This window comes from Pipra filicauda, unplaced genomic scaffold, assembly GCF_003945595.2.
Source record: "Pipra filicauda isolate LSUMZ 115617 unplaced genomic scaffold, ASM394559v2 scaffold211_size2331000_pilon, whole genome shotgun sequence".
Classification (NCBI taxonomy): Eukaryota; Metazoa; Chordata; class Aves; order Passeriformes; family Pipridae; genus Pipra; species Pipra filicauda.
The window spans coordinates 52,161-66,289 of NW_024104323.1; the positions used below are offsets into that span (position 1 = coordinate 52,161).

Genomic DNA, 14,129 nt, shown 5'->3' on the forward strand with positions numbered 1-14,129 from the left:
ATGACTCATGCTTGCACAGCACATTGCATCTGGAGACTGCAAAAGCTGCTTCTGACATACATAGACAGGACTTGTTTTACCTATTGGCAAAATGTAGCCACCTTTGCAGAGACATGGGGTGATTATCTCCCCCCCCCCAAAAAAAAAGAGCAGAACATGGTGAGCTGTTCGAGAACTGGGCTCTAAGGTTCACAGCCTATTTTATGACTCAGAGTTGTATGATGAATATTTGATTCTCAGGCTTTTCTAAACAAGGAAAAGGGTTTTATAGTGAGGGTTAGCTCATGAGTTAATTAACATTTGGTTAAAGATACTAGCCAGCCTTGCATCTTAAGCTTTTACATGATGTTTGTTGCTCTGCCCTCACTAAACCACAAGCAGATAACGTCTCTAAAGTCTAGGTATATACTGAGCATGTTTTCGTGGTATGTGAAATACCATTTCCAGGTTTTTTGCATCTTTATTTTTTGGTGGAAATCTGCCATCAGAAAGCAATTATTCTGAAATCTATCTGGATCATGAAGTCTCAAAAACAGTGCCAGCGTGAGGTAGGAAGGTGTTCTTCTCCTGTGCAGGGAAGAGGGCTAATAAGCCCAACTACAGCTCATCGTTGTATCCTCAAAGCCTACGTGTTGGAGGCACGAGAGGTCACTCACCTGTTTGTGTGTTCTACAGCACATGTTTGTTCTTCGAGAGCGGCCCGAAACAGTGTTAATAGACCTGATTCAGAGAACAAAGGATGCAGTGAGAGAACTGGACAACCTGCAGTATCGTAAAATGAAGAAGCTCCTCTTCCAAGAGGCCCACAATGGCCCTGCAGTGGAAACACAGGAGGAGGAGGAGGTGAGAGAAATGTTGGATTTCATCACTGAACCAGAGAAAATGAGGCTGTCATTTAAATAACCACAACTCAGATACTGCTAAAACAAAGGGAGGCTGTTTACACACCTGGCTGTGATGCTGTCTCTCCCCTTTGTGCTTGGAATAAAGCTACCTCAAGGCACAAACAAGGACAAACAGGGTAGATGCCTAGTGCTGGCAAGAAGCTGTGCCATGTGTTCATGCTTGAACAGTCAGCTTCCAGTTCTGTAAATCCTCGCTTTCTTTGCCTGTTTATGAGGCTTCATGAGGAATGCAGTTAACCTCTATTTAACCATATCTCCAAGGCCTTGAAAATCTTATAGTTTTGTCTGAGAATGCTGTTCTAAGACATAGAAATTTGTACTTGATTTATTTAAAAAAAAAAAGTCATCAAGGAAATTAATTTATCTTTTTTGGGTTGAGTGCTGCAGTCACCATGCAGTGATGGAGACTCTGAATTGCAGTTCTCCAGTACTGAAGTTCTGCAGTACAGAAAGAAACCTGTGAGGTGCAGGGTCCCAGCTGAGCACTCGGGTGATGCTGGTGTCAGAACAGTTTCTGGTGACACACTGTAGCTGATACATGATAGAGTTCAGCTTGTTAACAGGCTTGCAGTCGAAAAGGATCTGACATCAACCAGTTAATCTTGACAAGGCTGATTCCTTCCTCTCCCCAACATCCCCCAAGAAAAACGTTTGATGGCAGTGCCTGGAGGGTGGAAGCTGCCACGACGTGGCAGGTGGATGCCTTTAGAAAGAAATGGAATGAATGTTCCATTTGGTAATGTCCACAGATACAACTGGGATGGGGCTGAATTTTCATAATAATTCCTTTCTCCCAGGAACAAGATCATGGTGTCGGCAGGACGGGAACGGTGAATAGTGTCGGAAGTAATCAGTCCATTCCTAGTATGTCTATCAGTGCCAGTAGCCAAAGCAGTAGTGTTAACAGTCTTCCAGATGCCTCGGATGATAAGAGCGAGCTGGATATGATGGAGGGGGACCACACCGTGATGTCAAATAGCTCTGTCATTCATTTAAAGCCGGTAAGCTCTGGATTTTTACCAGTGAACTTTGAAGGTGTAAAATGGGAGAGGATTTGGTTGGCACATCAGCAAAAAGTCAACTGCTTCCAATCCCGAGTCATTATCTGCAGGTTCTATTATTGTGCCCCAAATGTATGAATGTGCACTGGAAACTTGGGAAGGTTGCTGTGAAAGTTGCTTATTTTTGTTAATTCACTAAAATTATTTTACTAATTGAATTGTTTTGAAAGCAGTTTGCTTTATTGGGAGGAGTTGGAATGGCAGGTTGTAAATAGGCTTGTTTAGTGGATGCCCTTAATTTGCAGAGCACTGTTTTGTCAGACACCAGGATGTGAGAGTTCCACCTTTTTACCTCCTCGTTAGTGAATTCTTAAATTCAAGACCCACAACAGTAGCTGAAATCTGTTCTGCAGCTTCCCAGCACTTGATTTGAATATTTGGTTAGTGAATAAAGGTGCATGGAAAAAGAAATGAAGTGGAAACCACTTCCCTGCTTTCCCTCTGCCCGATGAAGGGTAAGCTGGGCTAGAGTTCCTCAGAGCCATGCTGCCATGGAGGGGTTACCGCTCGTTAGCTCAAAGCACCACCGTTTCCCTGGCTAATGATAGGTGTGGTTAGAATGTCTTGTTCTTTGCCCAGATATGCAACAAAGACACAGGTATTTCCTCGGGGAGTTAATTAGTGTATCATATCTAACTAGTAATCGCGCTGTGATGAATGACAAACTCAAAATAAGAATGTGGAATACACCATGACAAATTCTAAAATTTGCTTTGAGGTGTTTCTGCAGTGGGTGTAATGAAAATCTTCTGTCTTTCAGAGTTACAAAGATGTTGGTTTTGTCTTTCAGACTTGATAAAATCTACTTTATACTTTTCGTGTTTTGTTGAAGTAAACTGTTTAACTCGTCTTTCAGTTTTCTCTTTATTTTTCTCATTTTCAGCTCTAATTAGTAATTTTCCTCTTAGTAATAAAAATTCACAATGAAATTTCCAAGAGCGAAGATCCTAGATCAGAGCTTTTGTCGCAGTATATTCCTTCACCCATCTTATTGGCAGGAGGATGTTTCAGGGCTGATGAATGTAAAATGTTTTTCCTTCCTTTTGTAATGGGTTTTGGAAAAAAAAAAACCTAAATCTTTAGTAACACGGATTCTTTTTATTCCCTGACGTTCATATTTGCTGATAAGGAGGAAGAAAACTACAGAGAGGAGTCGGATCCTCGAACAAGGGCATCAGAACCCCAGTCTCCTCCCCAAGTATCTCGCCACAAGTCTCATTATCGCAACCGAGAGCACTTTGCTACCATACGCACAGCATCGCTGGTACGTGGAGGTTTTATTTTGATGGAGTTGTGTAGGGAGGGATGCTTTGAACCACAGCTCTGTGCAACTACTTAGAGCTTGCAGGATTTCATCAGAATGTGAGCTATCCTCGTTGACTGAGATACTATCACTGAAATAGTTTAGTGTCAGCTAATAAAGCATAAATGAGACACCTTGGCCAATGTAATTTGTGTATATTAAATAGTTTCATACCCAATGTGCCCAGTACAATGTAGGAAAGCATTTATAATAATAAGCTGGCTTTTATTTTCATATGCGTGTTATGAATATTTGTGTGTGTCTGTATATCCACCCTCATTGCATTAGGCTAAAAGGCCATTATTTAGTACCAGCTTTATAACAATTGTACTGTTTTTCTGCTGGAGCCCATGTGAGCTTATCTTCTACAGCAGAATTGAGTTTTTAATCTGCTCTGCTGCCATTAGGATGTGTGCTTTTCTTTACAACAAAATCATATTTCTTTACTGAATCGTTTTCTTTTGTGGTTTGAAGACTGCTGAAAAGCAGATTAGGCAGCATTAACTTCCTTTGGCCCGATGTGGTTATCTTCCTAGGTGACAAGGCAAATGCAGGAACATGAACAAGACTCTGAGCTCCGAGAGCAGATGTCTGGCTATAAACGTATGAGACGGCAGCACCAGAAGCAACTGATGGCATTAGAGAATAAACTGAAGGCAGAGATGGACGAGCATCGCCTCAGGTTGGACAAAGATCTTGAAACACAGCGTAACAATTTTGCTGCAGAAATGGAAAAGCTAATTAAAAAGCACCAAGCAGCCATGGAGAAAGAGGTAGGAGGTTACTGCTTATCAGAGCAGCCTGTGTTTGTCAGTTACGTTGAATTGTCCACTTCCCCTCACCAGTGATGGCAGTGAGCAAAGTCTCTTACATGTCTTGTGTTCAGGAGCCAAGCAAATTGCTAATTAGAAAAAGGCTAATAAATCACCTCCTTACACTAAGGGGTGATGTAACTAGAGGACAGGTATGTCCTTTACCACAGTGTGTTAACACTGACTATTAGAATACTGACCCCAGAAAAAACACTGTGAGGGTTTTCCCCTCCCTTGCCATGGATGTGCTGTCAATAACTGACTCCATCGAGTGTTGTGGAGGCAGATTAGCCTGCGGAGAAATGTGCCAGCTACACTTAAATGTTCACTGTCTAGTTGTGTATGGATATGGGAGTTTTATGCTTTTAAATAATTGATAATGAAGTGGTGCTGCCTACAGCAGTTATTATTGATTCTTTTTTCATCTCAGGTCTCTCAGTGGAGGGCTGAGGATATAGTTTATCATAAGGTGTTGACTTCGTTAGACAAGACTAGCTGAACGATAGGGCTGAGGGAATGAGGCACTGGAAAGGGACTCTGCTGGGTGCTTTGATGGGATGGGGAATGAGGAGAGAGCGAGGGCAAGCTCCTGGGATTTTCACTTATCCAGAGTCATCGTGAGTATCATGCTGACTGTACCATGAATTCTGGGTCTTGGTGCTGAAATGGAACGCAAGCTGTAATCCATTGGGACTCAAACTGATTTGCTACTGGCTTTGTTGTAGGCTAAAGTGATGGCCAATGAAGAAAAGAAGTTTCAACAGCATATTCAGGCCCAACAGAAAAAAGAATTGAACAGTTTTCTGGAGTCCCAGAAGAGAGAATATAAACTTCGTAAAGAGCAACTGAAAGAGGTAACTCATCTGTAATGACAAATGTGAATATAGTGCAGCGTGTGATACAGTGTGAGAGTGGTGAATATTCAGAAATAAAGGTGACACTGTGCACCAGAGATCTTTCACAGGATTGCAGCAAGTTCTGCATTTCACGAGCAGAGTCTTGTTCATGCTATATTTGTTTCATATCTTTGACTTTAGAATAAGAGAGTTTATTTATTTATTGGCACTTACATGTTTATCATGAAAGTGCTTACCTCTCCATTGTTTAATGTTGCTTTTTAGCCCAAAACATGCAAATTTGGCAGTCTTAAGGAATAAAAGGATGTAGTCTATGAAAGGTCATGAGCATTTTTCTCATACCTTGTTGCTACAGATAGGGGTCATGCACTGCAGCAGTTTGTGGTTTCTTATGACTTAATGATATTTCCATACAGGATCAAGAGAACAGAACACTAAACATGACCTGCATTTTTTTAGGGAAAATACCTGAAAAACACTATTTAATGTAGAAAGTTGTGTAATTATTTAATAATCACTGCACTGTAGTGAAAATCAAGATCTCTGTGAAATGAAGAGAAACTGTAGAATCAAACTTCCTGATTCTTTTTGTGGACTGAAACTGTAAGGACTATAAATAATTTTTTTGAAAGAACCATTTAGTGCTCAACCATCAACTTGTGTGATGCAACTTTGGATCTTACTCCAAAGGGGAATATTCCCAAACATAGACATTTCCCAGGAGAAAAAAAAGGCTAAAGAGCAGCAGAGCCAAGAAAGATCTAACAAAAACTATAGTAGCGTGGGCTCTTTATAATAACAGAATCTTTTTCTAAGTGGGCAGTAGATCACAGAGCACCAAGAAACACTGAAGAAATACAGAGGAGTTCTGTCTCATACTTCAGTTGAAATGTATCACAACAAGTCTTAATTACTGCATGGGTATCTCTAGTATGCAATTCAAGCAAGCAGAGTCTTTTGCCAAAGATACATTAAGCTATGTACTGAGTGCAGTACAAATGTGGAGTTTCACCTGTGAACTTCATTATATTGTTTTCGTAAGTTATGACATCTCAGTGAGTGTCTCTGCCTCAGTGAGTTACTGTAAAATGGATATGTGTTCTGATCAAGCAAGACAAATTTTCAGATCTGCTTCATGTGGCTGGAGTTATGTTTGAACAACAGGATGTCAACGCTTTCCTCCTCCTTTAAGTCCTTTGGGAGCCTGTAAAAATGTCTGTTGGGCAGTATGGCAGGACCTCCAAGTGTTTTCAGTGGCAAGCCATCATTTTGATGTTTTGAGCTAATATACATGCCTGGAGACTGTGGATATGAACCAGCATTTTGGCCAGTTAAAACGACCAGTGCAAAAAAAAAAAGTTGTAGTTTAAATTTGCTTCTCTGTGAATTGTCTCCTGGAACACCCTTAGAATGTGATATGAAGCATTTTTGTAGAGGCTGGGATGTTTCTCCAACCAGCCTTGGAGAAGAGAGGGTAGAACAGCTTTGAGACATTGTTTATTAGTCAGGTCTGTCCAGTTGCTCACGGCCAAGGAGGTTTGTGTGACGGTTTCACAATTGATTCTCTTGCTGTTATCAGGAGCTGAATGAAAACCAGAGCACTCCAAAGAAGGAGAAGCAGGAGTGGCTCTCCAAGCAGAAGGAGAACATCCAGCATTTCCAGGCAGAGGAAGAGGCCAACTTACTGAGGCGTCAGAGGCAATACTTGGAGCTGGAGTGTCGCCGCTTCAAGAGACGGATGCTCCTTGGCCGCCATAACCTGGAGCAGGACCTGGTTCGGGAGGTAAGAGAACAGGCAGAGATGAGACCTGGAATCATGTGTGTGAAGTGCATCTCACAGGAGCACCTGCAGTCCAACTCCAATCAAACAGAAGTGTTAGTTACCACATCCAAAGTGTTTTGGTAAAACAATGGTTCGATGCTTTGAAATGCCATCTGGTAATCCCTGTGACATTTAGGGATCATGCGGCATCAAATGTTCAGATTAGTGCCCTATTGCAGGAGAATTGTTAGATCCAAAAAGTTATCAGACACAACAGTTACAGTCCTTTCCAGAAAATGCTTACTGTGAATCCTGTTGAGCATCTAGAACAGGAAGAAGAAAAGTGAAATGAGGAAGGAAAAATTACCGGTGGCGTTGCTGTCTGCTGCTGATAAGACGAAGAAACTCTGTGCTCTGTCCTCAAATGCCTTGGAAAGAGAGAAATGCCCTTGTGAACAAAGCGAAATGTCACTTTGTGAACGGAAATCCAAGTAAGTACAAAGAATCTAATAATTCCCTCTGTCCTCCTGTTAGGAGCTAAACAAAAGGCAGACACAGAAGGACCTGGAGCACGCCATGCTGCTGCGTCAGCACGAGTCCATGCAGGAGCTGGAGTTCCGCCATCTCAGTACCATCCAGAAGATGCGCTGTGAGCTGATCCGACTCCAGCACCAGACCGAGCTCACCAACCAGCTGGAATACAACAAGCGCCGGGAGCGGGAGCTGAGGCGTAAGCACGTCATGGAGGTCCGGCAGCAGCCCAAGAGCCTGAAGGTACTAAGGGATGTGGGAACTCTGGGTGCGAGCTGGTGGTGGTGGAAGAGGGGTCTGTTACAGCTCAGTTCTTGTTTGCACTGTGGGCAGGGCCAAGGTACTTGGAAGCTCGTTAGTTTGAAAGGTGTCTGCAAGCACCACAGCAGGGGTGATCAGGGTTGCAGTGTATTGCAGGCAGGCCACGGCAGCACTATTCCCTCCTTTTATTTGGAAAGCTCTTCTCAGCAATGTCCCTCCCTTTTTGGGGTATTTAAAATGCATTTCATCTTTGCAGAACCCTTCCCCCCCCCCTTTCTTTTTCCTACACCATTTTCTGATCCTCTTCTCCCCCATAGACAAGAATAAAATCTATTTTTCTGTAATGAAGCACTATAATTTAAAAACCAAACCCAAAAGCTTTTGTGTTGCTGTGTGCATCGAAATGAACTGCACTATCAGGCTTGGCTAACTCACCTGGTTACTGTTTTTATATTAAGACTGACATAGTAGCAAGTGGGGGGAGGGGGAAGAGAGAGGCTCCGGCCAAGTGCAGTGTCCTCAGGAAGCTCCTGGCACTGACCTTTGCTGTGTTGTCTCTCCTGGGTTTCTCATGCTGCCCTTGTAGCTGTGGTGGCTGACCAGAACTATGAGGCCTCTGTAATTGAGGCTTTTAGTGTTTTCATTGTAAGCCTTCACTTCATCCAAAGAAGTCCAGTGGTTTATTCTGAAGTGTCTGAGAAGGGAGTATAAGGCCTTTCACAAAGCTGCCTGGTACATTCCTTTGAGGAGGCAGACTTCTTCTCTCCACCCAGTGTTCAGCTGTGCCAGTAAAAAGAGTGTATGGCATACTGAGCATGGGGTTTCTTTTTTGTTCTAGGTCTTTCCTCTTCATATTTCCCATCTGATTTAGTTTTTCACCACCTGCAAATTACCTTTTTACAGAGAAAATAACCAACTTGAAAATAAAACTTCAGAAAAGAAAATATTACACCTGATTTGTCAATATTAGAATAATATTAAATAGTGAAAACCTGGCTTGTAAGAACAAGGGACCATCTGATCGCTGTTGAGAATCTCCAAGGATATAGTGTATAAATAGCTGATGACTTCACAGGGAAGCTGTGCTGCACTCTGAGCTGAATAAAACTGAAGCAGCTGTATTAGGTTGATCCTTCTGAGATTAGCATGAATGAGTTCTGCCTCCCCAAGGTGATGCGGTGCAAACACGAGTGGGCAGCATGTCCGTTCTCCTTCCCTGGACAGCAGGATCCGTGGTCTCTCTGGGCTGCAGGGACTTGGCTGCCCTCTCACCTCTGCAGACTCTCCAACCCCTTCCCTTTTCCAGGGAGGACAGGGCTGGAGCGTTTTGCAGGGAGCATGGAAAGCTTGCACTTCGCTTTGCATGGCTGTTCTGTGATTAGTGAAGGATTTCAGGCTTGAGCTGTCAATCCTGCACCTTTGCGTACACACAGTGCTAATAATGCAGCCTGTGGACAACCGTTGGGTTTGTAGCACAATCCCCTCTTTATTGAGGCTGTTCTCTAGCATTAACTCCTTCTCCTGCTTCTGACTAATGCAAGCAAGTATTCTTAATTGAATAGATAATTTGACCATTTGTTCAGTTTCTCTCTCCAGCAACGTTTTCCCTCAAGGGCACATTTCAGGCTTTCCCTTTGTTATTTAGTGAGGCCCTTTGTCCTGGAAGCAGGTTTTTAACGGTCAGTGTCTGTTCTGTGACAGCACCAGAAGGACCCATAGCTAGAATTCACCCTTCAGTGAAAACGGCTGTTATTGTTTTGAGTGTGTTAATTGTGATGCAAATACCCTCTTGCTGGTATTTCACAATAATAGGTCAAAATGATCTTGTCAGAAGTCTGACTGGAAATCTTACCCCTCCCTTCTGTTTCCTGTTGTTAAAGCCTTTGGATTGGAAGCCTGTAAACAGAGTCTGGTGTCCAAGCAAGACTTCACAGAAAATGAGGACAAAATAGGTTGATAGTGTTTTGCTGTGACCAGGTCCCTGATGGGAATGTGTAACCTGCTGACACTTCCCTTAAGGGCAGGGAGAAATAACCTTAAAGGTTTCCTGGAGGGAAATAACTTCCTGTGAAATTTAGAAAGGTTAAAAGCAATGCATTCCTCTCTGTGATACATGTTTTGGTTTGAATGAAACCCGTGTCTGTCCTGTTTTCTGCATCAGGTTAGCAAAATGTTATTGTTCTTTTATGCAGCAAAATGTGCTGGTATCTAAATTGGGCTGGATACCTTTCGAGGTGGCTTCAAGTGCTGTGCTTTCCACCTGCCCTGCTGAGTCTTGCATTAATGCCAGGAGGAGCAGTGGAGGAGCTGATGTGAGGCATGCACAGGTTCATATCCCAGAGCTCCTCCAGCTTACTTGAAGGACAGGAATCTGGTTGTGTATTCTGTTCCTGTCTCCAGTGCTTCAGGATTTGGCAATGGTGGCCAAGGGGAAGGTCCAGTCAGTGTATACTGACTGCCTGGTGTCTGATTTTAGTAATTGGGGGTTATTTATTTATTTATTTATTCTTACCATGGTGAACTTGACCATCTGTCAGTTAACCACCATTGCTCATCACTTCTGGGTTTTGCTTAGTTAGAAGTATCCTTGCCAGCCCTCCTGCAGAAACAGAGAACCCCAGAACACCCTCCTTTCCAGGGTCTTAACATCTTAATAGATGTTAACCCTCACGAGCTGCTCTGGAGGCAGGTAAAAGGAAAAAAGTAATTAATTTCCTCAAGGTCCTACAGCAAAATCAGATCCTGATACCTTTTCTAGGACTGGTGTTTGTCAACCCTGTGTGCAATCACAGTTAAGTCTCTAAACAACACAGAGATGGTAGCAAGTGCAAAGGGAGGAAAACTCCATCTCCAGTAAGCCTCCAGTGGGACCGGGGAATTGTTTTGTTTGCTAGACTCACACAATACTAATGTTCTTGTGGTGTACATTTTTAAGCATCTAATATTTCCCAACTGTTTTTGAGTTTCTTTATGAAAACCAGGCTCTTAATATCAAGGGTTAGAATACATCTTAATTTCATCAAACCCTCAGTGGAAAAAGTGTCATTCTTTTTCCCTGTCCCTTCCCCATGCACCAGATCTGCTGCTTTTCATAACATTAAGTGCTGTTCATATATATGTGCCATACAAGCACAGTCATGTGTAAGTATGGCTTTTGGTGCTAATAAATATTAGTCCTGTCCCTCAAGAACTTTTCTTGAAAAGCAACACACCCAGGACTGGATCCAGTCCAGTGACAAATGTGAGGCTCTTTGTGCAGAGACAGCTGTATTTAGGCTGGAGCTTTGTTATAAAAGTGTCTGTATTGTAATTGTTTCACACAGTAGCAATGTCAAAGCAGCTGCAGCAATAGTCATTGCCTCTTGTGTATTTTGCTTCCCTCCTTGCACTGTAGATGTTAATATACATTTGTGGATTCTTGAACTCATATCCTTAATGTAATCCTAAATATCCATTTGAATGGATATTTCGCTCATTTGAAACATGCTGGTTTTTTCTTTGTGTCCCCTCCATCTTTCCAGTCAAAAGAACTACAGATAAAGAAGCAGTTTCAGGATACATGCAAGATCCAAACCAGACAGTACAAAGCACTGAGAAACCATCTGCTGGAGACCACGCCAAAGAGTGAACATAAAGCTGTCCTCAAACGGCTCAAGGAGGAGCAGACCCGGAAGCTGGCTATCCTGGCTGAGCAGTATGATCACAGCATTAATGAAATGCTCTCTACACAAGCTGTGAGTCGCCTCCGAGGGACCCAGGGTTCCTCAGCCAAAGAGGGATGTTTGCATTTTAACGGCTCTGTATCCTGACAGCAGGCTTTCTGCTTCCTTGCTGCACATGCCATACCCTGCACAGTCCTTCCTCTGTGTTTAAAAAGCAGCATTCAAATGCAGAGGAAAGACACACTACCCTCCCCAGGCAGGCTGAAGCTGAAGCTGCTGTTGCAGAGATGCAAAGTGATGCATCTGTGTGGCCAGAGGACTGCTTTTGCATGAAATGTGGCAACATAAACATCCCTGTTAGAGCATCATTAAATAGTGTGCATCTGGCTGTCATAAGTCATTTAGCTTTTGATTTGTTGATATTACCAACCAAAACATGTCCCACTGGTGGAAGATGCTCATTGTGAGTCATGGAGGAGTCCAGAGTTTTGGCTGTAAATCTGAGGGCAAAATGTTGTGAAAGTTCTGTGATTCCTTCTTTAAGGAATGACCACATGAGCAATGCTTCAAGTCCTTGCTACAACTGAATGTGCACTTTTCTTTGCACTTCCTGCATATTGCATCCTGCTCACACTGCTTTCTACATCAATTTGATGCTGTGAGGCAGGGTAGCTGGCTTCATTTATGATGGGAAGGTTAAAAGTTCAGTGTCCTATTGCTTTTAGGTTTATTTCATTATATTCTTTTGCCCAAGTCCTGCATTGGCGGGACTGTGGTCTTAAGTCTCCTGTGTACAGGTAATTGGTTAATCCGGTTGAACAGAGCAAGAGAGCTTCTCTTTGCCTCTAGCAAAAGGAGAGCTGAGGATGTTTGCACCTCCAGCAGTCTGGTCTCTGCAGTGTGGATCGCAGTTCCTGAGGCGCCACTGCTCATCAGCATCACTTGCATCAGTGCTGTGGGCTCACTGTCACCAGTCTTTGTCACTATAGGTCCTCTGTTCAGCGAAGCGAAGTACAATAGAGACCAATTGTATTGCTGAGAAAACAATGTCCCATCCCATTCTCCCCCTCCCCACGGTCCTTCCCTGGAGTGTCAGCAGTGGTTACCCCATGGTGAAACGTCTCTATTGTCTGTCCTTCCCAGCTGCGTTTGGATGAGGCGCAGGAAGCAGAGTGCCAGGTTTTGAAGATGCAGCTGCAGCAAGAATTGGAGCTGCTGAACGCATATCAGAGTAAAATCAAGATGCAGGCAGAAGCCCAGCATGATCGGGAGCTGCGTGATCTTGAACAGAGGGTATCCCTCCGTCGGGCCCTCCTTGAGCAGAAGGTAAAATGGGCATGTGAGCATCCTTAGCATGCTCCATATTTCAGATCTTAAATTGCACTTATCAGTGAGAGAGAAACTGCTTTTGCCTTGCTGTATATAGTAACACAGATCATTTGGGTATTTGTCTCTCTGGGGTGAAAGCTCAGTGACACACAGACTAAACTTTTTGCCAGCTCAGCCCTCCTTTGTGAGCAGCTTCTGGCTGGGATAGAACTGCCTGAAGTGTGCCAGAGGGAGCTGTGCCTCTCTGGGCAGAAGGGAAAGTGAACTGTTCTCTCTGAGCTGCAGATTAGTTTCCCTGGCTCAACAGAGAACAGACAGTAACAACCTAAAGCTGGGGTGGGGGCTTTGGGAATTAGCATAATATCAGTAGTAGGTCTTTGAGGAGAGGGGAAAAAAGCTAAAATGTATTTGAGACTGTGTGTTTTGTGGTAATAATATTTTACTGCAGATCTACTCCATTTGTCAGTCTGTGGAGACCAGGCTGCAGCTTCCCTATGAAATTTTGTGTCTCTGAAGCAAACTGAAGCAACCAGAACCACAAGCATGGGGGACAGTTGCTCCTTGTTGAAGTTTGTTTTTCTATGCAGTGTCAGACATGTGGTGTGTATGGAAGTGTAAGTGGCCTAGACAAACCAAGGGAAGGGAAATGCATCAGTCGGTGAAAGGAAATACACAATCACCCTTCCTCCTGCAGTTCCTTTCCCCTTGGATTTGCCCTGTGGGTGCCAGCCATCACCATTCACACTACAGTTCCCAAGTTTGTTGACCAGCGATTATTAAATTAGGGCAATTACTCTGTGGCCTCGAGGTTCTTTACACTTCAGTTCTCCCAGAGGCTAATGGATGGGTACTGGGGTAGTCCACATAACACTGCTCCACCCCATGGCCAGCCGAGGGAGCATCCCCAAGGATACAGCACAGTCCTGTTCAGCTTTGGTCTCCTGCAAGTGGACACGACTCTCTGAAAACAGCTGAATTTGTGAAAGAAGAGTTCCCGTGTGACACTGACGTGTGCAATAGCTGTCTTTAGACACCATCTCTAGTTATTTTGGTCCCAGCTCCCGTCACAGCCTGGCATTTGAGCATGGATTTATGCTGGAGGTGCATTGCCCTCTGGTGGCATGAGCTGCTCTGGGAAAGAAGTGTGCCACAGTGAGCCAGTGCTTGTTCTGTGGGAGCAGCATGTGTTGCAGATAGTGTTATGTTAAAAGTTGCAGTGAGACCAGTGACTTAAGGAAACTCACATCAACCAGTAATAAAGTTGTAAGACGTCTTTCATTGTGGACCAGGATTGAAATCTCTGTGCATGGAAAGCCCCTGTGGAGCATTTGGCATCAGTAATGGTGGTAGGAAGCTTGGCAATGCTATTGCATAGAGAGGAAAAAAAGGATAAAAATAAGACCTAGCATGATCTTTTGTGTGTTTGTATTCCCGTATTGCCTTAGAGTAGCAAAAAGTTTGATGGGGCTTCAACTTCCATGGGTTCATTTAGCAGTACGTGCAGTCCTGGCACATGCAAATCACAATCATGGACTAACAGTGAGACCTTGGTGGGGTTACAGTCACTTGGCAGCAACTCAGGGGAAAACATGTGGGTGCAAAGGCAGACACATCCTTCTTTTGCAGGGGTGTTTCTTGGGAGGAGA

General features: G+C 43.6%; 1 protein-coding gene across 2 annotated transcripts in view; it reads left to right on the forward strand.

Annotated features, from left to right (window-relative positions):
* The window catches only part of TAOK1 (TAO kinase 1), a 70,332-nt gene that overhangs the window by 45,096 nt on the left and 11,107 nt on the right, over positions 1-14,129 (forward strand). The window contains exons 11-19 of one of the 2 annotated variants that reach the window (XM_027744466.2): positions 676-843; positions 1,703-1,906; positions 3,096-3,230; positions 3,806-4,042; positions 4,807-4,935; positions 6,518-6,721; positions 7,235-7,474; positions 11,014-11,226; positions 12,298-12,480. In XM_027744466.2, the coding sequence (XP_027600267.1) occupies positions 676-843; positions 1,703-1,906; positions 3,096-3,230; positions 3,806-4,042; positions 4,807-4,935; positions 6,518-6,721; positions 7,235-7,474; positions 11,014-11,226; positions 12,298-12,480 (1,713 nt within the window). The remainder of the gene's footprint in view (positions 1-675; positions 844-1,702; positions 1,907-3,095; positions 3,231-3,805; positions 4,043-4,806; positions 4,936-6,517; positions 6,722-7,234; positions 7,475-11,013; positions 11,227-12,297; positions 12,481-14,129) is intronic. The other variant, XM_027744486.2, reaches the window with a different exon arrangement.